General features: G+C 39.5%; 1 protein-coding gene across 2 annotated transcripts in view; it reads left to right on the top strand.

The window, feature by feature from the left end:
• BMPR2 (bone morphogenetic protein receptor type 2) overlaps nt 1-24409 on the top strand; it is a 104117-nt gene extending 79708 nt beyond the window's left edge. Inside the window, exons 5-13 of one of the 2 annotated variants that reach the window (XM_058839451.1) lie at nt 148-239; nt 2129-2359; nt 5032-5146; nt 6711-6871; nt 7940-8087; nt 9028-9164; nt 12727-12899; nt 13984-15245; nt 16943-24409. In XM_058839451.1, coding sequence (XP_058695434.1) covers nt 148-239; nt 2129-2359; nt 5032-5146; nt 6711-6871; nt 7940-8087; nt 9028-9164; nt 12727-12899; nt 13984-15245; nt 16943-17193 — 2570 coding nt within the window. In that variant the 3' untranslated portion in view covers nt 17194-24409. Of the gene's footprint in view, nt 1-147; nt 240-2128; nt 2360-5031; nt 5147-6710; nt 6872-7939; nt 8088-9024; nt 9165-12726; nt 12900-13983; nt 15246-16942 lie in introns of both variants that reach the window. The other variant, XM_058839450.1, reaches the window with a different exon arrangement.
• Nucleotides 24410-27929: the final 3520 nt, after the last annotated feature.

Raw genomic sequence — 27929 nt, 5'->3', positions numbered from 1 at the left:
TGAGAAGATTTTACAGGACTCCTTTTTACTTGTTGCATCCTTGCCTACAATATGTAATTCTGCCAGCTCCAGGTAGGTTGCATTTTTTTCACTTGGAGCATGTCCAGAAAGGAAACTGGCTAATTTCCTCCTCACCCTCTTCCCCAGGAGACCGTAAACAAGGTTTGCACAGTATGAACATGATGGAGGCAGCAGCATCAGAGCCCTCATTGGATCTGGATAATCTAAAGCTGTTAGAGGTAAATATTCAACTCAGTTATTAATCTTTATTTTTATTCAATATAATGGTGTGGTCATATCCCAGGCATAGTTACAGAACCGAATGTATCCATGCTCCTGTAATGCTTTCTTTTAAATCACAGTTTCAAGAAGAAATTAAAATAAAAAAGGGATTACTGCAGGTAGATTTTGTGAATTTTGTTAGTAATATTGTTGGTATTAGGTGGAAGTGTTTTACCTTGAGAACAAAAAAAAGAAACACTGGGAGGTAGTGGGGGAAATTAGAGTGTGCTGTATTTCAGCATTGCATCAAAAGATCCATCTTTTTTGCATGACATTGCTTGATTTTTAATACAGTGTCTACTACAGGAATTTGAAATTCTTTAGTAACACTCTTGGAAAACAGAATGTACTGCAGATAGGGCAGTATATTTCAGTAGTGGTGCATTTATGTGTAGTCATTCTTCAGTGTGGGGCCCTATCTAGCTCCATGGCAACTAGAGGCCAACCAGAACTTTCTGCTCAGCTTGGTGTTAGATGTATTATCACAAAACTGCAAAATGTCATGCTTCTAGTTGGTATGCTCGGTGGAACATATGGAATTTTTAAAAGCTTTTAGCCAGGAAAAAAAAATGAGTAGAATGACTGAGATGCAGACTGGTGCTATTCTTTTTCCCAGTACCAACCCCACCTAGAGATGCAGACTGCAGACATGGAGTGTGAGTTGCTCTAGGGGTGACAGCAGGCTGTTCAGCAAAGAACCTTGGGTGTCTTCTGCCACCCAAAAAGTACTTGAGGCACAGTTCATGAGAGTCTAACAAGGGGTATTGTAGAAGTGCACAAAACACCAGATGCAAGCACTTGTACTGATAATGCAGTCTTGGAGAAAACAGTGACTTTCTCCAAGTCTGAAAGTTGGTACAGAGATCTGCTCTGGTGCCTTCTGTACTGCTTCTTGTATCCTAAGGAGCTGACCCTTTACCCTCAGTCACAGGGTGTTGCAGGACAAATGTTTTAACCTGTGCTTGCCTTTTGACATCTCTGTGGGTAGATTACATTCCAGGTTTGTACCTTGAACTGACTTGCTGCTGCATTGCAACTCAGTGATATAAAAGGACTGAGAAACAGGAAGCCTTTCCATTAAATGATACTTTATTTTTTAAAACTTTCCTGTAAGATGATTTTATCATCTTTAGAATCATTTTTTTTGTTATGCCTTCTGTTTTCTCTTCCTCCTCCATTTGTAAGTATTTAAAAAGTAAAAAAAAAAAGGCTCATGAAATCTTTACAGTTTCATGTATGAGGCATCCTGAAAATTATTTTAATAGGGGCTTAAATTCTTATGTAGTTGGAATTTTTTGAGCTTTAGAAATTAGGGCTCTTCCTGAAGGTGTTACTGCATTTTGGTTTAGAGTAGAGATCGCATCTTTTTTCTGCAGTTACTATGGAGATATGAAAGGCCATTCTTGAAGACAGTCTAACATGGTGGGGGCTAGATTAAAGACTCACAGGTAGTCAGGAATTAATTTCTTCCTTCTATTAAAATCTGTTTACCTCTCTTGGCATCTATTTTGCACTACAAATGTGTATTTTTGTTGCCACTAACCTGAAAGGTACAGCTTATAAACTGTCCTAAACCTAAATGTTTCACTTAATGTCTGTGATTTCTCAAGTGAAATGAAATTGATCACATAAAAACTTCTTGGCTTGTGCTGAGGTTTCCAGCTCCAGAACAGCCTCTATGAAAGCATTCTAAATCTGGTTTTCATTACTAAATACTCACTATCTTCACTGTTCTTATAGTATAAGTCAGGATGAAAGTTGGCATACAATTCTTGTAAGGGTGAAAACTTGGGTTTTGTCTTCATCTATTATTCTGTGAACTAATTATTTATGTTTGCATTTGCAGTTGATTGGCCGGGGACGATACGGAGCAGTGTATAAAGGTTCCCTAGATGAACGCCCAGTTGCTGTGAAAGTGTTTTCTTTTGCTAATCGTCAGAACTTTGTCAATGAGAGGAACATTTACAGGATTCCACTGATGGAACACGATAACATCGCCCGCTTCATTGTGGGGGATGAGAGATTCACTGCAGACGGCCGGATGGAGTATTTATTGGTGATGGAATATTACCCCAATGTAAGTGCTTCAAAGAAATCAATTGGGTTGGTTAAGAATCCTGAGAACAGCCAAGTGAAAAGGATGTACTTTAGGTTTTGGTGGCGCTTCTTGCACAGTAATGTAAAAATAATCCATATAAATGGCAATTTTAATGGACTTTATTGTGCGTAACTGTAATACCCTTTTAGATTTCCTAGTTAGTGCTGCCAGACATAGTCTTACAAATTCCTATCTCTGGAGTACTTCTAGTCAGGTTTTAGAGGTTTTTTTAGTCAATTCTGTCCTTATTCAATGACAGAATCTGAAGACTTGTTTTTACTTAAAAATGTTATCTAATAAATTTAAAACTTCTTAATATTAAGACATTATTTCTGTCTTATGACCTCACTCAATAGCTGTAAAAAGTGGGGATTTTTACAGTGAAATGTAATAGATACAAGATGTCAATCTAGTTTGTGCTACTATAAATCATGGTGCCTTTTTTATCCTGTTAGCTTCTTTAAAGCTTTCTGTGGCATATACAGATGATGTAGGACATGTCTTAAGAAGGCAGCCTTACTTTCCAGAACTATATCTGCAACTCTCCTCAGCTAACTGAATACTTGTATTTCTCAAATTCATGGATTGGGGTACTTAATGTTCTGTGTATGTACACACATATACAGAAACAGAAACATTTAAAAAATATGCAGTATGAGTGTGAATAGCTTTCCTCAAAAGTCATAAAATGTACATGGCGGTTATATATATGAAAAAGCAAAAAATGGTGTCACAATTTATCTTGGGGAGATTTTTTTGCCTGTGTATGGAAAAGAACTTTAGTTATTCAGTTATATATACTCTTTTAACAAGCTTTTTGGTCTCAAACTCGTATTTAAGCAAACTCGTATTTCCTGCAGGCTGTGAAGGGGATGCCTGAAGCCTGATATTTTATGGAGGCAGTAGGATAAAAGCTGCTTATTTGAATAGCAAAAAGGAGCATAACAGTGCTAAGTAGCAGTAATGATGGCCTGTCTTAGGGGTTTTTAGGCTCTGTGTATATGCTTGTATTGAAAGTTAAATGCACCCATGTAAATACATACCTTAAACATAGGTATGTATTTACACACATGTACACTATATACAGACTTAAGGCAACAAGAGCAAATATAAAGAGTATCTTAACTCAGACTTTTACATGAGGACACATTCAATCATGTCAGCTTGTAAGACAGGCATCTAAGAAGAGATTGCAGAAACTAGAAGTGACCATGAAAAAGGTCAGTTGTGCCCATACCAGGTGGACACTGGCAAGGCATGTGATTCTGACAAAACTGGTGTATTTTCATGTAATGAAATGAAAGTTAAGTAAAATCAAATGAGTATTCTACTCCTGGAAGGGCATAGCATAACTGTCTTCACAGGTGATCTGGTTTTGCTGTTTTCTTGAATGAAAGGATTTTCAGTTGAAATGCAATTTGATTGAAAATTGTGTCTTGTTGCTTAGGTAAACAGGCTCTGTTAATGACCTGATTAAATGTACAGATGAAGCTTATGATGTCATATTATCAGATTCCTTCCAATTGTGGTATTAAGAACAGCAAGATTAGTCTAAAATCAATCCACTGGTTGTTTGGAAGTCATTGGAAAAAGTGCACAGCAGGTGTAATTAATGCACAGTGTGATCTGTAATTCAGTGAGCAGATGTTCTGCTGTATGTGGAGTTAACAGCAGAAAAGGAAGCCTGCTGTGGCAGCCCTGCTAGAAGGGAGTTGTAGTGTCACCCTGGAGCCATAAATCTGATTTCAGTAAGGACTAACCAATACAAGATGAGCAGGTGAACTCATCATTCTCCCTCAAAATACTTTCCTTCATGGAAATAAGAACACACAAACCAGGGCATTTTTACACAGAAAATTGTTCTTGGTGTTACTTTGAAAGAAGACAGAGAGGTTTGACCCAGGTTGTGTTTTTATCCAAACATGCCTTCAGACTGAAGGAAATAGGCAAGTAAAAGGAATGATATGTGTATTTATCAATCAACATGCTGCTCTGATGAGACTCTGAGGTGTAGTAGGTCAGTATGGGGGTCACTTGTAATGACATAATAGCCACAGAATTATTGCCCCAGTAGTCAGACACTCTTGTCCCTTTAGAACAACATAAAAATTGTTCTAAATCACACATAGAATCTTTGATTGTTAAAATATCAGTTTTCTCAAAAGTTATAGTCAGAACAAATATCCTCAATTTAGCATGTAACTCATGACTCTGAAAAGATAGTCTTAATTACAAATATATATCTCTCTAAATCTTGACTAAAACTTTCCCTGGTTATCATTTTAACTTCACTAAAAGCATAAAATCACAGCCTTTAGCTAGCTTAAAAATCATCTGGTGGTGGGCAGGCTCTGCAGCAGAAAGATCATGAAGCTGGTTTAATACAGTGAATATTTCCCAGTCACATCATGACAACAGTCCTGTGGCCTCCAGTAGAATGGGCTGGAATCTCAACCCACTAAGCCAAGAAAAAAAAAAAACAAGCTGATGACATTTGGAGATTAATAAGAGGGCTTATTCTTAAAAATCTGTAAACAACAAGAAAAAATGTGAAATGCCTTTATTTCTCCAAAAGATTTTGAGTTACTCTACTGGACAATGATTTTAATCCATGTTTTTTGTTTTGTCTTTTTTTGGGGGGCTCTCTTTAGGGTTCTTTGTGTAAGTATTTGAGTCTCCACACAAGTGACTGGGTGAGCTCTTGTCGTTTGGCCCACTCTATAACTCGGGGCTTGGCGTACCTGCACACGGAGCTGCCTCGAGGAGGTAAGGCCAGGAACGGATACAAAGATCTCCAGTATATTCTTGTTTCTATCAGGTAGTAGATCCCAGCCTTTCTTTTATCCTACTGTGATGAATGCAAATAGAGATTGCTCAGAACTTCTGATTAGTTCCCTCCTTCTGAACAGCCCCATTCTGTGGGCTCTGTAACCCTTGTGTGAAACAGAGTGCGAGGTGGGAGAGCCCCAGAGAGAGGCAGGAGGAGGCAGAGATGTGCAGTGCTGCTGTATCATGGCAACAGATTACTGAAGCACAGGCTGCCTCTCCAGCAGAGGGCAAACAGTTGAGGTGTTGTGTCTGTTTTTGCAGTTCAGAAACAAATTACCAAAGCAATTTTTAGTTTGTGTGTGAAATGTGTACTATGAAATTAAATCTTCTAACCCCACTGTAGTTTTATTTATCATGTCTCTAGATTTTTGTCTGAGGGTTTGGGCTGGTTTTTGCTGTGTACAAACAATACTGCTGGACTTCTGGTACTTTATTAGAGTATTGGCTGTGACAGTGTATGGATTTGGACCTTTCTGCATGCATGCTTCAGTCAGTATTTCGGCAGCTAAAGTGTTATAATTATAAAGTAGATATTCTGAGATCTGTGGTGTATCAGGCTGCAGAATATGGCCTGAAAGGTTAGGGTTTTGGCAGGAAATAAAAGGCTGGTTTCATTTTATCTACATTAAGGTGCTAATGTTTGGATTAAAATTTCAAACTGCGTGTCTCAAATGTTAAGCATGAGCATTAGCAAAGAATGACAACTAAAGATACTATTAAAAGTGCTGAAAATACCCAAATCAGTATTCCTTTGTGCCATTGAAACTGCAGCTATCATCTTAACTTCATCATTTTGAGATGTGCAGACAGGTGTGCCCATTAGCAGCCAGAAAATGTGTAAGTGTTCCATCATAAAGGAGAGACAGTCACTGTCTGTGAATGCTAGGAAGGAATACATGGAATAGAATAAATTCCACAGTAAAACAAGTTCTGTACTGCTGGCTGCTTTACTAACAAAATAATAAAAACTAGGAACAAGCAATATTATTCTTTGGAAAAGATCAGATCCCTTGCAAGATGAATATGTTCAGGCTCTGGAATAACACTGTCTGCATATCTTCTGAATAAGTGTCAGCAGTAATTCCAATTATAATGTAAATAATTGGTGCTGCATTTGACACAGGAGTGTGGAAATGACAGAGAGTATTTGGAATGGTTATTATGTTATAACAGCAGCAGATCTGTGTTTAAGTATACCGTGTCTTCACTGCCAAAATCATGCTGAAATATCCCTTGGGAGGAAGACTGTTGGTGAACGTTAGAACTGTATAAGGTGGTAGCCTAATATATCATATATATCCAGTGAAACTCTGGATGCCAGTCAGTTTTCTCTAGATAGCTTCCTCTGGAGCTCATTGTAAAAAAAGCAAAAATGTTAGTTTCCTGAAAAATAAGTTGATTCTCTGTTTATAATAGCAGAGCAGACATAATAAGGTTCTCTCCTTTTGCCAAACAGTAGAATTGCTCAAATAGTAACAAACACTTCTGTGTGTTCAAATAGACCATTACAAACCTGCAATATCCCATCGTGACTTGAACAGCCGCAATGTACTGGTAAAGAATGATGGAACATGTGTAATCAGTGACTTTGGACTCTCCATGAAATTAACTGGGAACAGACTGGTACGACCAGGTGAGGAAGACAATGCAGCCATTAGTGAGGTAAGTACAAATGGTTGGATGAATGTTCAGGTGGTACAATTTCTGTAATGGGGAATGACTGCAGTATGGGTGAGAAGTGGCTGAAGCCTCCATAGAAAGAAACAGGTTTTGTTCTCAAAGTACTCATCACAAACCTGCCATTTTGAAAGGTGATAGATTGGCAGACTGAAGTTTCTGTGTGAGAAACCTACAAGGTAGGTTTGGTTGCCATGTTCTCTTGCATTATGTGGTACAGGTTCCTTCAGTGTTGTAACTGAAGACCAAACATTCTTTGGTTTTGGTGTTAATTTTTCTGAAATGGTGACATACCACATTCTGCATCTTCTGCTTGACATCTCATCCAGGCTACTGAAATACAGTGAGACTGTTTTAAACAAAGAATGCCTAATAGTTCAGTGTAGTTATTGTCTGTGCTTTTACAGAAAAACTTCATTTATCATTCAAAGAACATGCTACACAGTGTTAATCACCCTCCCTTAGAAAGCAAGTGCTAAATTGAAAATAGCTAGTGCAGAAGAGCTCCATCTAGATCTTCTCATACTGAACAGGGAAACCGCTGGTTAAAATGCAGGGGTGGGGAATAATCCTTTGGCAAAATGCTGTCCTACAAGTACTGATGACTAAGTGCTCTGATCTAAAACATATCCTAGTGAAAATGAATAGGTATCTTCCAAGACTGTTAATAACCTTTGACTATAGAAAATGTAGGGTGGCACCTTGCTGACAGTCTAGGAATAGAGAACAAGTTTCCTATTCAGCAGGATCCTTTTCCATTATGATACATACCTTGGTGTTTAACCGAATCATTTCAGGAAAAAGAAACACTTCTACTATATCATATTTCATATGAGAACATTAAGGGACAAAATAATTTTTTTTGGTACATACAAAAAAGTGACAGAGTAGGGGAAGGGTTTTGTTATGACTAGATAGTTAAGCTGAGTACATTGATTTGGAACAAGCTGTGATTTCCTTATTAAAAATACCAAGCAGAATAGGGCATTTAAGAACTCACTTGAATTTGGAGACCGCTTCCTGATGTGAAGCTTTGATTTGATGTTTTCCCAGGTCGGCACGATCCGCTATATGGCCCCAGAAGTGCTTGAAGGAGCAGTGAACTTGAGGGACTGTGAATCTGCTTTGAAACAAGTAGATATGTATGCACTGGGCCTTATCTACTGGGAGATCTTCATGAGATGTACAGACCTCTTCCCAGGTAAGGAAAAGAACTGAGGAAAACCGTAATGTAGGAAGTGGCACCAGCAGCCAAGCTACTTCAGAGCCCAAGCTCTTGGAAGTGGAGAAGGGAAGCAGTTTCCTCAATTGCTTCTACCATTAAGTCAGTGCCATCTAGTGTTCGAGGTGGTGCTTGTCAGGACGGTGCATCTGAGGGCGAGGCGTGGCTCCTGCTGAAAGGCACCTGTTCAGTGCCATTTGAGCGTTATTGTTGTTGTTGTTGTTATTATTGTCCAGAGTTTAAAAATGCTGGGAGTTAGGCTGGTGGCAAAGGCAGTGTTTCCAGTTCTGAGAACTGATAGAAGTGCCCGAAGTGTCTTTCAGACTTTTCATCATGAGAACATGTTGTGACTTAATATAGCCTTTAGTTAGTTGTACTTTTATTTATGATAGGACATTGAAAATTCCCTAGATTGAAAAATCCTCTCTACCCATAACATAAACCAAAACAAAGTAGACTTAAAATTTACGTGTGAGATTGTGCCACATTCACCATCTTCTTCCCAAGCTACAGCATGTAGAATGAATCTAAAATGCAGCATACTCTCTACAGTTCCACAGCTGTACTTTATGTGCAGAGGCTTGTAATCTTGCTGGGCTTACTCCCGAATGAAGTGCATGAATATAATCAGGCAGTGGCATTTCACAGAAAGTAGGTGTCACCTTCAGGCTCCAAGACATTCCAAATGTGCCACCGAACCAGCAAAGTCTGAGGATGCTATCCTTTGAAAGGTTGCTGAACAGCACTTAATTCATTTGAGTTAATTCAGCTTTTTTTGGAAGTTAGACTTGGGGGAAAGTGGGGAACATCTCGATAGACAGCAACTTTGATAATTTGATAATGCCTTTCATCAACTGAAAGCCTTTGCCTTTTAATCTGTGATTGATTTTTTTTTTTCCTTTCTTTCTTTTGATAACAGGGGAATCTGTGCCAGAGTACCAGATGGCTTTCCAGACTGAAGTCGGAAACCATCCCACTTTTGAAGATATGCAAGTCTTGGTGTCTAGAGAGAAGCAAAGACCAAAATTCCCAGAAGCATGGAAGGAGAACAGCCTGGTGAGAGAGAATATTTTCAAAGAAACAATAATTTAACCAGCTTTAGGGTGTATTCATTTCTTAAAAGCAATTTTTTAGGTTTTGAGGTTTGTTTTCCTCTTTGTTAGTATTTAAGGATTGGGAGCTGTCTCTGCCTGGACTTATTAAATATTGAATTCAGTTTTTAAAAGTTATTGATGTGAAAACTAAATTTTTTTTAAGGACAAATACTACTGTTGTTGTTGTTGCATGCTGCAATGTGATACACAGAAGATAACCTGTTACATTAATTTTGGACACTATCTGTAGTATTGTGCATGAAGTGCCCATGTGTTCTCTGTGTGTTGAATGAGAAACTGAAGCCATTTTTTGCCTTTTGACAACTTATAAACTAATAAAACTGAACTAAAATACCAACTGAAATAGCTGGCAAAAACATCAATATACTCTACCAAAACTAAAATTGGTAAACATTGTAATAAACTTTTTTGAACTTGTATAGTCCTCAGGACTTGCAGAGATAAAGCTTCTAACAATCATTTCATTATAACTACATAAAAATTTTTATATGGCTTCATTTGACCTGCAATTTTTATTTTCAAGACTATAAACATAATAATATTGTTTGTTGTTTTGAATGAGTGTAGCTATGGCTTAGTGCCTTGCTTTTGCAGGCCAGCAAGTTAGAGCAAGTCAGGTGAGAGTCTGTGCTTACTTTCATCTACAGCAAAGGTCAGGTAATGTGAATCCCCTTGGCTTAGAGGGGGCTGTTTGTCTGCTATTACAAGCACAGAGCAATGCAAACAGTTACTGGGTTCCATCTGATACAAGGTAATACAGCTTAATTGCAAGCATGAAAATGGCGTTTTTGACTGTTAATTAAAAAGATACTTCTTGTTATTCCCTTACTGAAACGATGCCCTTCAATCTTCAGAGACTTTGGTGGTTGATAAGTTTGTAGCTACTGTGCAGACCAGGAGGAGCCCAAGGCTCACCTGTGCTGGTACTTGCCAGTACGTTAGGAGTCTGCTTTCAGAGAGGAGCATAGCCTGTAGTAAAACGTGTTGTAACCGAGCTGAGAGCTTCCAAGAGAGGTGATTTATTAAACACTTTTGGCCAGCCCGTCTCGGGGGCAAAGGGGGAAGAAGAAAAAAGGAGAAATCAGCACCCACAGTATAAGGGAAATCAAACAACAGCTGTTTTAACTATAGCCGTGTTTAACTATGCATCATTGGAAGAACCAAGCTTGACAGCTGTTTCTGAAGTCAGTTAAAACTGAAACAGTTCAAGGTTTGTTCTGTTTTGTTGACTATCATTTTAAAAGTTAATTATGTTCTAGCAAGCTGATAGACTCCAGCATTATTAGATGATCCCCATATTTAAAGTGCCTAACACATTCTTTGTGTTGCTGCTAATTTCTTTTTCTCAATAATAAAAATGGTGATGATAACTCCAGCTCTAAGAATTGATCTACACCATTGATTTAAGAGAAAAGAATAATCACAGGTGTCAAACAACTTCTTCTATCCTATGCCAGTCTAGGATAATGTCTGAATGAGCACTCTAGGGCAGATAGTGTAGAAAATTAAGCTCCAGACAACCTCACTCTGGAGCCAGGTCCTGTCCTCCTGCATCTAATGCATGGGATAAAAGACTTTTTCCCATTATTTAAAGCTCTGCTGACATGTTGGGTTGTAACACCTTCATGCAAAGTCATGAATTTGTCCTTTTCTTTTGTGAAATACAAATAAAAACGTTTCCTTTTTTAATCATATAATTAAGGTACTCAGAAGATGTGGGATCCTGATTTGTGGTTGCCTATGCAGTCTTGGTCTGCTTCTGGAACCATCTATGTTATGTTACAGACCTTGATTATCAGCATTGTTTTTCACAGTATAAAGAAACAGCCTGAGCAATTTGAAGGCTATAAACTATGTTGACATGTTATGGTATTCTTGTCTCACTTGCCAAAGTGGGATCCATGCTTGACTTCAGAGGTCAGCACTGACAGATATGAACAGAATAATGGAGATTTCTGGTCCCTTCTATCTTTTTGATGAGTGCTAGTACTTGTAAATAATTAATTTTAGCATAGTTGTCTTTGAACCTGAAATTAATAGAAAACACATAATTGTGGTAAATGTGCTAAGGAACTTGAGTTTTGATCACTCTCTCTACAGTCAGTACTGTGTTCCTTTAATGATCCGTAACACATCCAAAGGAGAGGATCTGCTGGGGAACAGACAGTACTAAATTAAACTCTGGTTGAATTTGCTGCTGGTGAAACCTGTAGGAGAGAGTCTTGCAAAGAGGCAAGGCAGGAGATTAGGGGGTCCACTGACTTAGTCTAAATTGTGATGAAATCAAGTCCTAAAAGCTGAATGAAGGCATTTTGTTGTGGGAGAGCAAATGGATCCAGCACCCTACCTTGTCCTTGTCCCTGAGGGTGCTTTTAGATGTCCTTCAGCTAAGGAGAGGGTTTTGGCTTATCCCCTCTCTGATCTGCTGTGGGAGGGGAGATGGAAGGTTTGCTTGTGTGGGAGGTCGTCCCCACCTGTGCAGCCAGAGCTGCCTCGCTGAGCAGCAGTGATTGCCAGATGCAAGTGATGCCAGGAGCCCACTCCATGGGTGAGGAGCTCTTGGCTCATGCTCAGAGCTAGTCCTGGCTTCCACTGCCAGAAGGGCACAAGGCAGTTCTGGCACAGAGACAGTCAGCAGGACCCACTGAATACATTAGTGCCCAGATGGGATTATACTCAGCCCTCAGTGCTGGAGAGGTTAAAGCTGCACTGTAGATGTGAGTTGTGCTGGCAAACCAGCTCCTCTCCATGGGCATAGACTGGCAGCAGGGGCCCATAAATGTCTGCCTGGCTTTTGTACTCCAGATGGAGTGGAAGAAGTGTTCAGTGCTCGTAATTTCAGTTGTTTCCTCTCCAGTTCCCTGAACATATGGCAGCATGTTTTGGAGGTCTTGAGCTCTAATCCTGACTGTACAGTTCATCGCACAGTGTGGTGCCAGGAACACGTGTGTGTTTGTGTTTCTACACCTGTAAAACAAGTGCAACAAAAATCTCCTCCCATGGAGCAGACAAATTCATTGATACTTACGAGACATTTGGATGTCACTGTGGAACCAGAAGAAGACAAGGATGATGAAGTGAGCATGGCTGTTATTTGCATGCGGTGCAGGGGAGCGAGGCAGTGACCATTAGCAGAACTATGAGGATAACCATGGCAGCATTTCCAAAATATCAGCAATCCTACAAAGCTTTCATAAGGCAGGGAGAGTGAGCAGAGCACACATCCATCAGAGGGCTGGCTGAAGGTTGTATGGACATTGGTGAATGTAGCTTTCCCTAAGTGTCTTCCCAGTTGGTGTGTGTGTGTGTGAGGTGTGATACTATTAGACTTGCATATTGCTATTATTAGGTTAAATTAGCTTTGAATGAAATTGTGTATCTTCTGTTTCTCTCTTTCACCAGCTTGTGACTGTTTTCAGGCATGCAGAATGTTGCCGTAAAACAGCAAATTAGAAGCACAATATAAAGGTAAAATAACTTAAAAGGCTTTTGTCTCCTGACAGGCTGTGAGGTCACTTAAAGAAACAATTGAAGACTGTTGGGATCAAGACGCAGAAGCTCGACTGACAGCACAGTGTGCTGAGGAGAGAATGGCAGAACTCATGATGATTTGGGAGAGAAATAAATCAGTTAGTCCAACAGTCAACCCTATGTCAACTGCCATGCAAAATGAGAGGTAAGAAGAGAACACATTTGGGTTTAGTCAGCAGGAAATGCCCAATGCAGTGCTCAGCTCACTCCAGGACAGAAGCTACAGCTTGCTGCACCCATTAAGGGGTGTGTGTTACATGACCTACTCTGCATATGGGTATTGCATGACATAATCCCAACTGCTTGTGTTCTTAAGATCTCCTGCGTGTCCCCAGAGTTCAGGCACCTTTTATGTACACAACTGTATTTCTCACAGAGGAGCTTTTGAAACTGAGCTCAGGCAAACTGTCTCAGCAGGCTTGCCATGATATGAAGTGACAAAAGTGAATTGTCTTCAAGTACACTTGTTAAATGATGCATAAAACTTCTGTTTAAAGTGTTCTTCTAAGAACTGAATTTGCGGTTGATATGAGTTCAGGAAATTACCAAGTCTCAAACCTGTAGTTTTTCAAAACTACAAAGAGTTGTAACAAACTGCAGGGCCACTGTTTAAGTCATTGTTACTCTGACCCCAGCAAGAGAAGTGATGCATGTTCTCTGCTCATATGTGATCCAGAGGGAATGAGAATTTGCAGACTCAAAATGCCTTTAATAGTATACTCTAGAAATCCAGTTTTGAGAAAAGAATAATGTTGCTGTATATGACAGTGTTTATTGTCATGAAAGAATATTATGTTCAAATAATAGAATATCTAAATTGTCAAAGTAGCAGAGTTTTCATGGTTTTTTTAGGACCTTATGACATTTTCCCAGCATCACTTTCTTGATCTTGTCTTTGGGGTTTTTGTTGACCTTCTTCAGCATCACTTCTCTGCATCTAGAACAGAACCTTATCAGTACTTTGCCAACTGGACAAGCAGCACATTGGACAAATAGTGGATTACTGTTCTCTTAGGAAATTAAATCCTTGATGAAATTTTGCCCTAGTAAAACAAATTTTCTTATCCTCAGCACTTTTCAGTGAAGTGGCTGGAATACATCAGTTTGTGCTGTATCTATCCTTAGTTTAAGCATGCAAAGAAAGATACTCAGCTCTCTTAAATAAGAGGCATTATAGTATGAGGTGATATTTACACATATGATCTTAATACCACTTTTTTTTCTTAAAGGAATCTGTCGCATCATAGACGCGTATCAAAGATAAGGCCATATCCTGATTATTCTTCCTCTTCCTACATTGAAGATTCAATCCACCACACTGACAGCATAGTGAAGAACATTTCTTCAGAACATTCAATGTCCACTACACCATTGACTTCAGGGGAAAAGAATAGAAATTCCATTAACTATGAGCGGCAACAAGCACAAGCTCGCATCCCCAGTCCTGAGACAAGCGTCACCAGTTTGTCCACCACCAATACAGCTGGCCTCACTCCTAGCACTGGCATGACCACCATATCCGAAATGCCTTATTTGGATGAAACAAACTTACACACCACAAATGTCATGCAGCCAGGTGGGCCCACCCCTGTTTGTCTGCAGTTAACAGAGGAGGACTTGGAGACAAATAAATTGGATCCAAAAGAAGTGGATAAGAACCTGAAAGAAAGCTCTGATGAGAATCTGATGGAACATTCACTTAAGCAGTTTAGCGGGCCAGATCCACTCAGCAGCACTAGTTCCAGCCTGCTCTATCCACTGATAAAACTTGCAGTAGAGGTGACAGGACAGCAGGACTTCACACAAGCTACCAACGGTCAGGCGTGTTTGATTCCGGATGTCCCATCTGCTCAGGTCTATCCTCTGCCCAAGCAACAGAACCTTCCGAAGAGGCCTACCAGCCTCCCTCTAAACACCAAAAATTCAACAAAAGAGCCACGGTTAAAGTTTGGTGGTAAGCACAAATCAAATTTGAAGCAAGTGGAAACGGGCGTTGCCAAGATGAACACTATCAATGCTGCAGAACCTCATGTCGTGACAGTTACCATGAACGGAGTGGCTGGAAGGAGCCACGGCATGAACTCCCATGCTGGCACAACCCAGTATGTCAATGGCACGCTGCCCTCCGGCCAGACCGGCAGTTCGGTAGCGCAGAGGGCCCAGGAAATGCTTCAGAACCAGTTCAGTGGGGAGGACAGTCGGCTGAATATCAATTCCAGTCCCGATGAGCACGAGCCCTTGCTGAGGCGGGAGCAGCAGGTTGGCCACGATGAAGGTGTTCTGGACCGCCTGGTGGACAGGAGGGAGCGACCACTGGATAACGGGCGAACAAACGCCAACAACAACAACAGCAATCCATGTGCAGACACAGCTGCAGCCAGCGTCCAGAATGTAGTGAGAAATCCTGGGCAGACCCAGACTAGAAGAGCACAGAGGCCTAATTCTCTGGATCTGTCAGCCACAAGTAGTTTGGATAGCAGTAGTATGCAGTGTAAGTGCCTGCAGGACTGATGTTTCCCTGACACCTTTCTACCTAATAACTACATATATCTGCTTGAATAGAAATTATTTCCGTCTCTCCTGTCTCTCCTCAAAGCATAGTTATTAAATCTCATATAAATGTAATTTCTCTCAGCGCGATTTCAGCCTTTTTGATGAAGTCCTGTCTCCATAATTTCCCGTATATTAGATAGCTATTGTCCCTCCACATACACAGAATAAATCTTTCTCTTTCTAACCCATCCATTCTGACTCTAGGTTAACTTCCGTTATTCCTTGCAAATGCCTTTGGTAGCTGCAAAGCATATTGAAAAAGTGTCCCATTTTTTTTTTTTTCTGCAGGGGCATATTATACCTTCTTTTCCCTCATTCTTCTTTCACTCATTCTCTAAAGAGTAGCTGTCTCTAAGATGCATTGATTAAAATTATTTATTATAATAACTACTTACATGCTTCATGATTTTAAAGCAATTGATTTTACTGTATTAGCCCAGCCTAAATGGAGGAGGCATTTTCTGTTTTGCTGTCCTAGCTCAAATAATTAGAGCAATTCTTCATCAGTTTGCCATGTGCATTTAACATTAAACCAAGTAATTAGAGAAGGAATTTATTTTAATAGTTTATTTCAGAATAACTTCCTCAAGGTTTTATGTCCAGAGGTCCAAGAGATTAAAATGGGGTTCACCCTTTTACGTTAAGAATGTAATCATGTAGTTATAGTTAAATTAGGTACATCCTCTAGATTTGAGCCTGTTTGAGCTATTGGAAAGACCTCCTGGTGTGCACTTTAAAGAAAATATATTTCCAGAAGTCAGTGTAGTCTTGAAAGGTGCTTGCAAATCTCGTGACTGTGTTTAGGAAGATGCTGTGATAATAGTGGAGTAAACTGGGATGCCAGGCATCTTTGGAAATAAAAGGTTTAAAACCAAACAAGAACGTATCTTTCAAGAAATGTAGTTGAATATTCAGCAATGGAATGCTTAAGCCTTCCTTTTAAGTAAGAATACTTAATTTTTGTCTTAACCTGTTGATGTGAGTTGAAATCTTACTGAGATAAAGAAAATATATTGTTGCAGTCACTTTCTTTAATTGAAGGTTAAGTTAAAAGAAGGGATTGTGTAAAATTTTTTAACAATCAGATTTCTACTGTTGGAGTTTTATCATGGTTAAATTTGATTTTGCCAGTTTTGCAATCCGGCATTCCAAATCCTGACTTAATATCTTAACAGAGAATGGACTATTTTGTTTTCAGGTGAAATGCTTTGCTAGGTGGAATAGGATTGGGACCTACCATTGCACTATTTAAATTTTAGCCTTTGCTGTCCTGTAGTAGCAATGTTCTTTTGTACCTCCCATTACAGGTAATGTAAGATACTATGATTGCAAAAGCCCCTCAAATGTCAAATGCTGATTCTCCTGTTTGATGCCATTGTGCGTTCCAGGTAACACAGATTACTTCACTGAAGTAATTTCTGACAGAAATCCAACCCTTTGTTTTAGTGGCAGCTGTTGTAGTTGATAGACCTGTCATGCCTCTGCCATGCAGTTGCTTCTGTGTTTAAAGGTTTTGTTCTTTTGTTCTGTTTCACATAAGTAACAACCCCAGACTCCGATCTAATCTTACCTTCCTCATAATGCTATTTTCTGTTCTGTTTTCTTGTTTTGGTTTGTTTTTTTTTTTTCCTTCAGTAGGTGACTCTTCACAGGATGGCAAATCAGGTTCAGGAGAGAAGATCAAGAAACGTGTGAAAACTCCGTACTCTCTCAAGCGGTGGCGTCCGTCAACGTGGGTCATCTCCACGGAGCCGCTGCACTGCGAGGTCAACAACAACGGCAGTGAGCAGGCAGTGCCCCCCAAATCCAGCACTGCTGTGTACCTTGCAGAGGGGGGCACTGCCACCACTATGGTCTCTAAGGACGCAGGGGTGAACTGCCTGTGAAACACTTCAAAAGCCGACAAATGACCTTTTTTTTGCATTATTTGAAACAAACATGCAGAAGACATTTTAAAAAACTGCTTTCTCCTCCTGTCAGCAACCCCTACCAAGGACTCGCTTTAAATAGATTTCAGCTATGCAGAAAATTTTTAGCTTATGCTTCCATATTTTTTTATTTTGTTTTATTTTTTGAACGTTTTTGCACTTTTATTTAGTATCGCTAAAGTTAAGTCTGTCTGTTTTGACCACGGAATATATATATGTGTATCAAAGACGTGGTCTCAAAATATTTTTTTAAAAAAAAAGTAACAAAAAAAAGTATTGCTGATAATCAGTTTGGACCAGTTTCTTAAGGTCACTAAGATCATAAGCAGACTATAAGACAGGTTTGACTGCAGTGGTGTCTTGTAACCATGTTTTGATTTCTGTGCACAAGCTAGTCTGTATATTTCTATGTTACAAAGTGTATTCTCTTTTAAACCCCTTATTTTCCTTGTGTCATGTTGAAATGTGCAATAGTCTATAGTTCACAGTAGGCTTTATTGAAAAGTGTGTTTCTAAAACTGCCACATGTTCCCATTTTTGTATTTGTTAATTTTTCCTTGACAGTTGAGCAGTCAGCCGGTCATGACAGTGAACTTTGCACATCGTAGCCAGCTTGAAGCAGCTGCCAATATCACATTGTGCTCAGAGGTGACAATGCATGAATTTTCCCCAACTTGAAAGGGCTTTAAAAAAGGAACAAAAAAAAAAAAAAATCTGAGCTCCGTACCTTTCCTTTGATCCTCCCAAATCAAAATGTGTTTCCTTTATAGTAGTAGATGCCAGCCTGTGAAGTTGAGTAACAAAATGCTGAACAAATGTAAGAAAACAGTTCCAGCCATTTTTTCCATTTTACTTTGTGTGCAGTTGCACTCCCTGTATTTATGTAAAACCTTATTTAGATCACTAATGATGTACATTGAAAAATACATCTTATTCAGAAATATTAATAATTGTCATACTTAAAAGCTTGAGTGAAGATAGGTTGTGAACGTATTTTGTTTACACAGAGAAAAAAATGATGAATCTTACTTGGCACAAAACAGTTTTGTGATGAGTCACAAGTCTTTCCTGATTTACCTCCTTACAGACAGTATGGGGTAAAAATCAGCCTGATTACTTATGCAGGTAGGTGCATCCTAATTGATTGTTGTTGCCAAGTAGAGTTGAAACACTTGTCCTCCCTTCAGAGTTCTTAGAGGCCCTCATTCATCTTGTTAAAATTTATTGCATGCTTTTGAAATTCATGGGTGTTTGTGGGGGAAGGTTGGGGATTTTTTTCCCCCCCTGCTTAGTCCCTTCTTTCAGTTTGTATGCACATTGATTTTAGCTGTCAGTGAATGTGAATGTAATATGTATTGAGATAAATTGTTTTTTCACTATCTCAAGTAAACCTTTCCTTTTTTTGGAATTATTGGATTTACTGGCTACTGAAAGAAAATTAATTTTCTTATTAGTTAGAACCTCCTTTCACCTAAGAAATAGCCTTCCACCTGAGAAACATTCTTTCCAATTGAAAACACTTCAGTAAAAACTCTTTGGGTATAAAAAGGTGTAACACATCAGTCTATGGTAACAAGCAAAGATTTATCACTTCATCTGAAAATGGGTGATGTTCAAAGAAAGAAAATCAATTCAGTCAGCCTGCCAGACTCCAGTGGCAGGATACTGGCAGCAAACAATTGCCTCCCCCAGCCTGTCTCCTTTCTGCTGACTGAAGCAGATGCTCTCTGCTTTTAAGCCCATTTGTTTCCTTGCCGTTTTACCATTTTTTTTCCCCCTGAGGTAAACTTTGCCACCCTGTTCTTCTCTATCTGATGGTACAACTAACCTAATACATGCCTTGCTTACATCTGGTTCTTGCTGTTCCCCAAAATCCCTTGCTTGTGCTTGATTGCTATGATTTTCTCTTGTAATGCTTCTTAACATTTCTTAGATTCTCCTAGATATCTCCAAGAGATAGCACTATAAATCCAGACTTTTATAAAATGTAGCTGTAGAAATACAAGCCACAAGGCACATTTTGAGCTCCCTGTGTTCTTTAAGCACCAGTTCAAATAGCACCTCTTGTCTCTGAGGCATTATTATGTTTTCCCTCTGTATAATACAGTTATATCTCCTTTTTAAAAATACAGCCTTCTTCTGGTTTGACTTTTAATTCACTCTCTGGCTTCCCATCTGCTGCAGTCTCACATCCCAGATGTTGAAAACCTGCCAGTTGCTCAGCTGGGTTTCAAGAACTGAATCAGAATTTCTGGCATTCTGTTCATATTGCTCACTGTGGCTGTCTCCTCTTCTGGCCTCCTGTGAGTCTCCGTTTGGAGTGCACGGTGGTGTTTTTTGGTGAGCACCGTATTGTGGTGTTGAGGATTCTTCACTCCTTTCCCAATGACTTTTGCTTTGCCTTGCATGTATCACCCATCAGCATTTCAGAACGTGGGCTGAAAACAATATTTAGGACTCTCACTAACAACTCAGACTGCTCTGGGGAGAGAAAAATTACTTCTCTGACTGCTGCTTCTTTCTGCTGAGACAGAATTGCACCAATCTTTTAGCCTTTCTTTGCAGGCCATGCCTTTGTAAGAAATCCAACCTTTTTGTGATCAATGCAATCAATTTTAATACTAGATGAAAATGTTGTTCTGTAGTTCTCCTTCAACATTCTTAAACAATACTTTATTTCTTTCCTTTGTCTATTTCTATTAGTTGCTGGAGGGCCTTTGGAATGAATTATAATTAGTAGCAATGTTGGCTGTGCAATCTACCATGGATAAATATAATTTGTAACATGATAGAAAAATGTACTTTATCATTAAATACCCTATAGGTTAAATAGATAAAAATCTATTCTTTTTTAAAGGTCAGTCAAAGCAAACTCTTAAGTAGGTACCAAAATACTGTAATTCTGCCCGGCTAGATGAAATCAGACTAGCAGTTTGGTTTTAATGTTTAATTTAGTAATGCCATTTTTTTTTCCTCACAGCACATAATCCAGTGTCCATAGAATACTTTCTCTGTAAGTTAAATGATACTGAATTTTATCTCATGCCACAGGGAATCATCCTTAACCAAACAAAATACGTTTAAGAAAAGGAATTTTATAAATCAAACACAGGGATAGTTGATACTGTACAATAAACAAAGAAGACAAATGTGATTTATTTCCATGTAAGTTATGATTTTGCTAATTTTATTTGGTTTAAAAAAACAAATGAAAGTTGATAATTTTGTCAGTTTCTCGTGTATATTGCAGACAAGATAAAATATGGCAAAATTAAAATAGAATGGTAGTGTAAATACCTGTTAGTTGTGCCACTGACAAATAGGCAACAGTAGAATATTTGTTATGGTAATTTATAATGGATAATTCAAGTAAAATGATAGAGGAAACATTTTTGATGTTTGTATGTATGAGACAAAATCCAAAATTTTGCTGGGTATAGAAAATGGCTTACTAGTAGAAGCCAGGAGAGTTGCTTAGGATAATGCATTGCCTCTTCTGTCTCCTGTAATAGTGATATCAACAGAACATGGTTTTTAGAATGTGAATTCTAATCCTTTGAACAGACATGCCTCATAGTCTTCTAAAATTGGTATTTTCAGGTCAGATTATCTGCAGCACTTCTCTGAATTTGTTTATAATGCTTTATGGCTTCATACACTAGCCAGTTCCTGTTACTGAGGCCTTTCTGGAAACTCCAAGATGCACTTACACTGCACAGCTAAATTATAGCTATTCCTAATTTAAAAGAAAACCATCAGAGATAATCAGAATATTTTCAGAAACAACATTTCCATTCTTGTTTTGCTTTCTTAGTGGCACTTGTTTGTCTCTTGTTTTCATATAGAAAATTACCTTATTTTCAAAGGCAACACATTTTGATTTTTTTTCAGTGCACTGGGCACAAAACAATGCAAGATAGATGCTAGCAATCTTCAGGAAATAAGCAACAAAAAAAGTCCACCTCATAAATATGTTCAGAAAGTTCATATCCTCCTACCTGTCAGCTTTCTCTAAAAGAAATCTGGAATCCTGCCTGCTTCAGAGAGGAGAATAGGGAAGTTCTTGAATTGTATGGAATAAATTATTGCCCCAAACTTAATAGTCATTATTACTAAAATATATATAAGTGTACACTGTGTATGCCCTAGTCCCAGTATTCAGTGCATTTTGCTCTAATGATATTCCTTTTTTAAATGTTAAAAAAAATCCACTAATATGACATTACTGTGTCTAAGTTCAGATTATAATTTTCTTTAATGAAAAATAAAAAAGTCTATAGCCATTCTGCCATTGAAATGTTACTGTGAACATTTTTTGCCTAATTAGGGAGAATGTTAAAATTGACATATTTAGTCTATACATTAGAAATTAATTATGCTGTAATTTTTACTTGTATAAAAATGATGGCTGGTCCCATTGCTGAAATAGGCTGGATTTAAGCCGTAAAAATAATAATTGCCAAGCACAGTAGCATATAAATGACCTGATGTCTAATCGGAAGATTTGTAGCAGCTCATCAAAGTAAATTGAAATTGGATTGACCAGTCTTTGAAAGTTGAATCATAGACTGGACAACTTAGTATTTTGCATAAGTTTGGATTATTTGAACTTCCCTCTCTGATCTCCCAGTACCCATTTTAACAGGTAAATGTATTGAATTTCGTTTTAAAATGTGCTTACTATTTTTTGTTCAACCTCAAGCCTTTCTTCAGTGAAAAAACTATACATATTGCAGTGAAGCCAGATATATATATATATTTTTATGTAAACTCTTTGTGTATTTAGATGCATATGTATGTTGTGTGTAAGTTCCAGGATTAAATTCTGTGAGTTACAGCATCAGATGGTAGCACTGGTAGAAAGTATAATGGGGGGGTTGGGGTTCATATGCCGTTTTAAAATTGTCTGTGGTGCATCACAGTAAAGCTGGGATCAGACTGTGACATGTAGTCCAGTAGTCCAAGATCTCCTGTGACAGACTTGTCACTGAATGTTTGGGTGGAATGGATTTATGAGAGAGAGACAGAAACCTGGGCATGCACATGGCAAGCTTTATTTGAAGCTGAGTAATTTAAAATACCTCTCTCAAAGATCAAAAAATAACCCAAAACACTTAACACATGATAATTTTTACAAGGCTTTTTTATGTAGTAGCTATAGTTATATATGTGGTTGCCATTTAAATACAGTATTTTAGTCCATTAAATCCAATTACATTTTAGGCTCCTATATTGTCATATGAAACTGTAGCTATAGAAATACATCCCTTTTTGATCTCACCCACCCCCCAAGTAGGTTCAGTTTTGACATGAAAGAGTAACAAATCAGATTTCTCATTTTGGGTTTCTTCTGTACTGAGTAAAATTGGAGGCAGAACTTCCATTTCTGCAATAACTCCTGCAAATCCAAATGGATGCCATGTTCAGCACCCGTGTTTCTGAGAGAATGCGCGCATCATCAGCACACGCTGAGTGCTTGGAATCCAACAGGAGTCTGCCTTGGATTGTGGGCAAAAGAGGGCTGGGTTCTGCTGGCTCTGGTGTTAAAATGTTTCTGGGGAGGATTAGCCCTAGGAAAGCTGATGTGGAATGTGGGACTGCAGGGGCAGCCCTGGCTCCTGAGCTTTGCTGGGTGGTGTTGATGGGGGATTCAGGCTGTGGAGTTGGGTCAGCACAGGGCAGCTGTGGCTTTGTCAAGAAGTGGAACTGCATTGGGGGAGTGGGAGTGGAAGGGTTGAAGATAAATCCGCATTTACACCAAGGCCCTTTAATGTTGATCTGGGCTCCATGTAGGTTTGTGTTAGCAGTGCGTTATTAATACAAATTACTTCTTATGGCCATTTCTGTTTATTTCACTGTGGTTTAATATACACGTGTGCATAATAAGCAGGAACTGGTTGGAGTTATGCTAATTCATAGTGTAATCATCAGCTGTCTTTCAAAGCTTATTGCTGTTTCCATCAGCAAGTGTTTGAATTTGCAAGTCGTTCAGTTGGTTAACTTCAATGCATACACCATGCTTTCACAGCACAGGAAGGAAGGATTTCTTCCCAATCCTTGCAGGCTTCTGCAGATGTATCACTGGAGTGTGTCCATCGAGGCGCAGCATCTCGCCTGGTAACTATTTTAAAGGAGAAATAATTAGCCTTATTTCCAAGGTCTCCCAAACCTCCACTTTTGTAGCCCATTCACTTGTTTTTAAGATGGCAAACGTGTGAGGTTTATTTCTAGAGCACTTGATTCACTTTTTTTTTGTGCTTCAGAACTGTATCATGAAGTTTCACACTTCAGTCTTGTTTATTCAGAAAATAGTCCATGTTTCTGGTCTTTGTAAGAAGTCACAAGAACAAACAGGCAAGTCCAAGTTATAGCTGACTCATTTGTCACTTTTGAATTTCCTGATTGGTGACTCTTCTCTCTCTTTCACACTGTTGAAACGTATTTAAAACGGTTTGTATGTATATGTTTCTTGTCTGCTTTTTGTCTCTAGAGGAAAGTGTGCTCTATTCACATTTATATAAGCTGGAATCATATTTTACAATCGCTGTTAATTATTTTCCCCCCAAATGCAGTATAAGAGGAAAATAAATATGGCAAGAATGAATTATAGGGTTTGATCTTCTGTAAAGGCTAAAATACGAAGATGTGAAACTGCCATTTTCCTTATGAAAGACTGTAAAGAGAGCATTACTTTCTGAGCGAGCTTTTCTGGGGGAAGAGGGGGAGAAATCCTAGAATATGGAGTCTCATCAGAACCCTTTTGTTAACGGGTATTTTTGGTTTTCCTCTCAAATGACTGAGGAAATATCATGTATGAATTTATAAATAATTGCTTTCAGTTATTTCTTTTGTATAAGCTGCCCAATACCCTTGCTATGCTGTATAAGTTGTGTTTCATGGAACAGTGTGAGTATGAAATAAAAAGCTAATTTTTGGTTTTTAATCATCTGTGGATGCCACTATGAAAGCTGACATTGTTAAAGCCACTACAGAGTTTTCTATGAATACTTGTAAGAATTGCTTTGTTATATATAAACCTAAATAAAGAGATTGTATTGATACAGAGACATTGGATAAGAACATTTAAAAGGCTATTCTTTAGGCCTGAGAGAAAAGGCTTGCTGTAAAAATGGTGCATTATTCCATTTATTAAAGATCATATTAATGACAAAAAGCATGGTCTTTTGGTGGTGGTTCATGTACTAACATGTTCCAGGAATGGGAGGAAGAGGAAACCCCCATTGCAGCTGTGTTGGTTGGTAGGAGGATGAGGAATTCCTTGATCACTAAGGGCTGAATATAACTTCCAGACGCCTTTGGCATGAGCAGGTCCCACCCTGCCTTGTTCCCAGGTGGTCCTGTGCATTAGGAATCACTGGGGTTTGCCCTTGCTCGAGTGGTGCGGTGCCTCTGCTCCCTTCTGCCCCTTTCTCCCTGGCCAGCCAAGTTGGGTGCTTGTGTTGGAACTGAACACAGTTTTACAGACAGTTCAGAGCAGCAGGCCTTGCATGACCTCTTGTCACACTTTTTCTGCTTTGTAAGTGTACATGCAGAAAAGCAGAAAAAGAAAACGGGAGAAGGAGGTATTAAACTAAATACTTTTCTCCTTCAGTTTTGGTTGGTGCCTGGGGAGAGCACAGGATTGATGGCAACCAGGCATGTGGAGAACTCAGCAAGCAACAACCTCTGCAGCTGGGACAGGAATTAAAAGAGCAGCCCCTTACCTTTTCCACACCAACTATTGCACTTTACCCTCCCCATGGAGAGGCGACATCCTGGCATTCTGAAAAGCAGAAGCTTTCCCAGCCTGGAGCTACTGTCCTATCCAGCAGAACTGAAAAAAAATGGATTCAGTTATAGTAAAGGATGCTGCAAATTTCCACTGACTGACACTTTTCTACTGTACACAGATTGGTGGCATCCCTCCTGTAGCTCAGTTGCTTTGTTGGTTTTGTCTCCTCATTATTGTTAATTTATTTTTCTCTATCCACAGTGATGATTTTTGCAAGCAAGTAAGTGATGCAAGTCTCTGGCCAAAGAACTGGCTCCAAAATTCAAAGAAAGAAGGGAGAAAGAATGAGGAGCTTCATTTCTTACTGTCATAAATAAGGAGGAAGCAACAAACTGAGGCAAGTAGTGTATGATTGAGTATCTGCCTGTATAGCAAATCATCTCAGCCCCACAAGTGAACCTAGAAACCTTTGGCTACGAGAAGGGACTATGGCAGGCCTTGCTTTCCCTGGAAGCAGGAAGTACACTGGGAGCAGGGGCCGGCATTACAAAGGTAGCTGTGTCTCCAGAAGCAATTCTCATTCTTGGCTTGTAAGACAGTAAGAGCAGCCAAGTCCTGCCTTACCCCAGCAGGTGTGGCTGAGCCATATCCTCAGGGCATCTGAGAAGCCTGACTCAGCCCTGCAGGAACAGTGTGAATGGTGAATTTTGCTGATAGATTTTTTGGGTTGCATGAACTACTCGGGTTTAAGGAAGTCTCCTCATAATTTCCCTGTGTGACCTCATACACTCACCTCTGCCAGCTCTCCCCTGCAGAAATAACAACCACTTCTATTTGCTTTTTCTTTCCTAATGGGAAATGAAAGTAAAACAACAAAAATTACATTCCCCTTTGTTCCAGAGCAGTGATGCAGCTGCAGGATGTACTTTGTGGAACAGAGCCATGTCAGTCTTCCATTTGTTTCCATTCAGGTTTTTTTTTTCCTATTTACTTCTTGCTAATTCTGATGTTATGGAAATTCTCCACGTGTGGGAGATTATAGACATCTGCTCACTGCCATGACCCAAAACACATTCTGTTGGATAAGAAGGTTAATTTTTCACAGGCAGGAAAACTCAACTATACCAAAATATTTGTATAAATTCAACTTTTCGTGTTTACCTGAAACATTGTCATTCTCCATCCAGTGAAGAGTTGAAATGTTTGGATTCCTGGAATTTAAATGGCGCACTTGGGTATTTTGCTTTTATGTCAGGGGATCTGCTTTCAGCTCTTAGTACCACAGGGAAAGTCTGTGAGAAATCCACAAATGGTGATCTGAGCTGAAATCATGCTTTGGGGATCACTGATGCCTCTTTACAAAGACAACAAATAAGGCTGCCTGAGGACAGCTGGTCTGTGGGAGGTGATTAAGGAAAGCAAGTCTGTGTTTACTATGCAGCGTCTGAGCAAATGGCATTTCTAGACAGGGCTCACATGAGCACTGGAAAAACGTTAAGGATGCAAATATTGAGAAATGTTGCAAACAGCTGTTCCAGGTGCACTTCAATTCACAGTACAGGAGCTTTCCAGCACCCTCTATCATGGTCCATCAAGTTCTTTTGAGAACAAGGACATACAGTCAGTAGAGAGCAGGCAGGTGGTTTGGGCAGATAATGGACAAAAGCCAGTGGGCAGCACCTCAAGTACACGAGGTGGATTTGAGGAAGGAGAAATTATGTAGGGAGGCTAGGGAGATTTGTTTCAGGCATCAGCAGCACTGTAGAACTCAGCATTTGTCTTTGGCCCAATTTCTTTGTTGTTGCTGCCAAGTGCTAACAGGAAAGGATAGTGTAGGGCGTTGTGATAAAGAGGGTACAGAGGTTGTACAGCTCGTTTTACCTGTGCCACTGCTTGTAACAGACAAGCAGCAAGCAGCTCCTAGGAAAGGTACAGGTCTGTTTGCTTTCCCCTGTCGCCTATTGCAGCCTTTGCTTGGGAGAAGTTCATGCCACAAGCCATCAGATTTCCTAATCAGAATGACTAGAAATACAGTTTTCATAGGGTACTTTCGTGCATGTGGGACTGTGTGCATGGGGAGCGAAACTGGCTTGTGCTCTGTTCCTGGTTTTGTTCCTGACAGTCTGTGCTTTGCAGTGACTGGTATTTTGCCAGTCTGCTGTAATATTGAAATTATACCTGTTTTCTCCATCTCTCCCTTTCTTTCCCTTTGTCCCCCTCCCCCTTTCCTCTTATTGGAAAGGTAATAATTGATCCCTGCAGATGTGTTGTAAAGAGTAACTTCTAGCACCTCCAGGTCTCTGGATTAGTTAAAAAATCAGATCTGGCACAAGTCACTGCAGCAGGGTATAGGTCTGACTAGCCCAGGAGGTAGGCATTGCTGATGCACATGTCAGCTGTACTGGTACAGACAATGTGTGTATGGGTGACCAGGGAATTTCCTGCAGGATTGGTCTCTGCTGAGGTGGAAATACTTTATTGGGAACCTATACTTCTGTTGCCATTCCAATAATTTTCTTGCAGTTTCACTAAGAATTCTGAATCAGGCCTCAGAAATGGCTGGCTTAAAATCACTATTATGCAGGCTAACTTCATTTGTTTGGTTCTGGAAAACCAGAATGCAATTAAAGCATGTGTTTGAGCTTCACCCTGTGATCCTGAGGGATGGGAATGTGCTTTTAAGACACAGACAAGAAGTTCCCATCTATTTACATAAGCTGTGAACTGAGACTGAAAGTGACACAAGAAGTATTTGCAGCCAGGCAGAAGCAAGCAACAGTGTCAAGAAGACTTGATCTGGGCGCTGTGTCAACCCCAGCTCAGCAGCCTCGATGGGAAGGGCTCACAGATTGTCCTGTGGCAAACCAACAGGAGCCTCGGGAATCCTTCCCCTGTCCTGAGTTGAGGTGCAGGAGGCAGGCAGAGGAACTGGACTCTGCTGGGGAAGCGGGGGAGGGAAACA

The sequence above is a fragment of the Poecile atricapillus genome, chromosome 5 (assembly GCF_030490865.1).
Source record: "Poecile atricapillus isolate bPoeAtr1 chromosome 5, bPoeAtr1.hap1, whole genome shotgun sequence".
Lineage (NCBI taxonomy): Eukaryota > Metazoa > Chordata > Aves > Passeriformes > Paridae > Poecile > Poecile atricapillus.
This window is presented reverse-complemented; position numbering and strand designations above follow the sequence as displayed.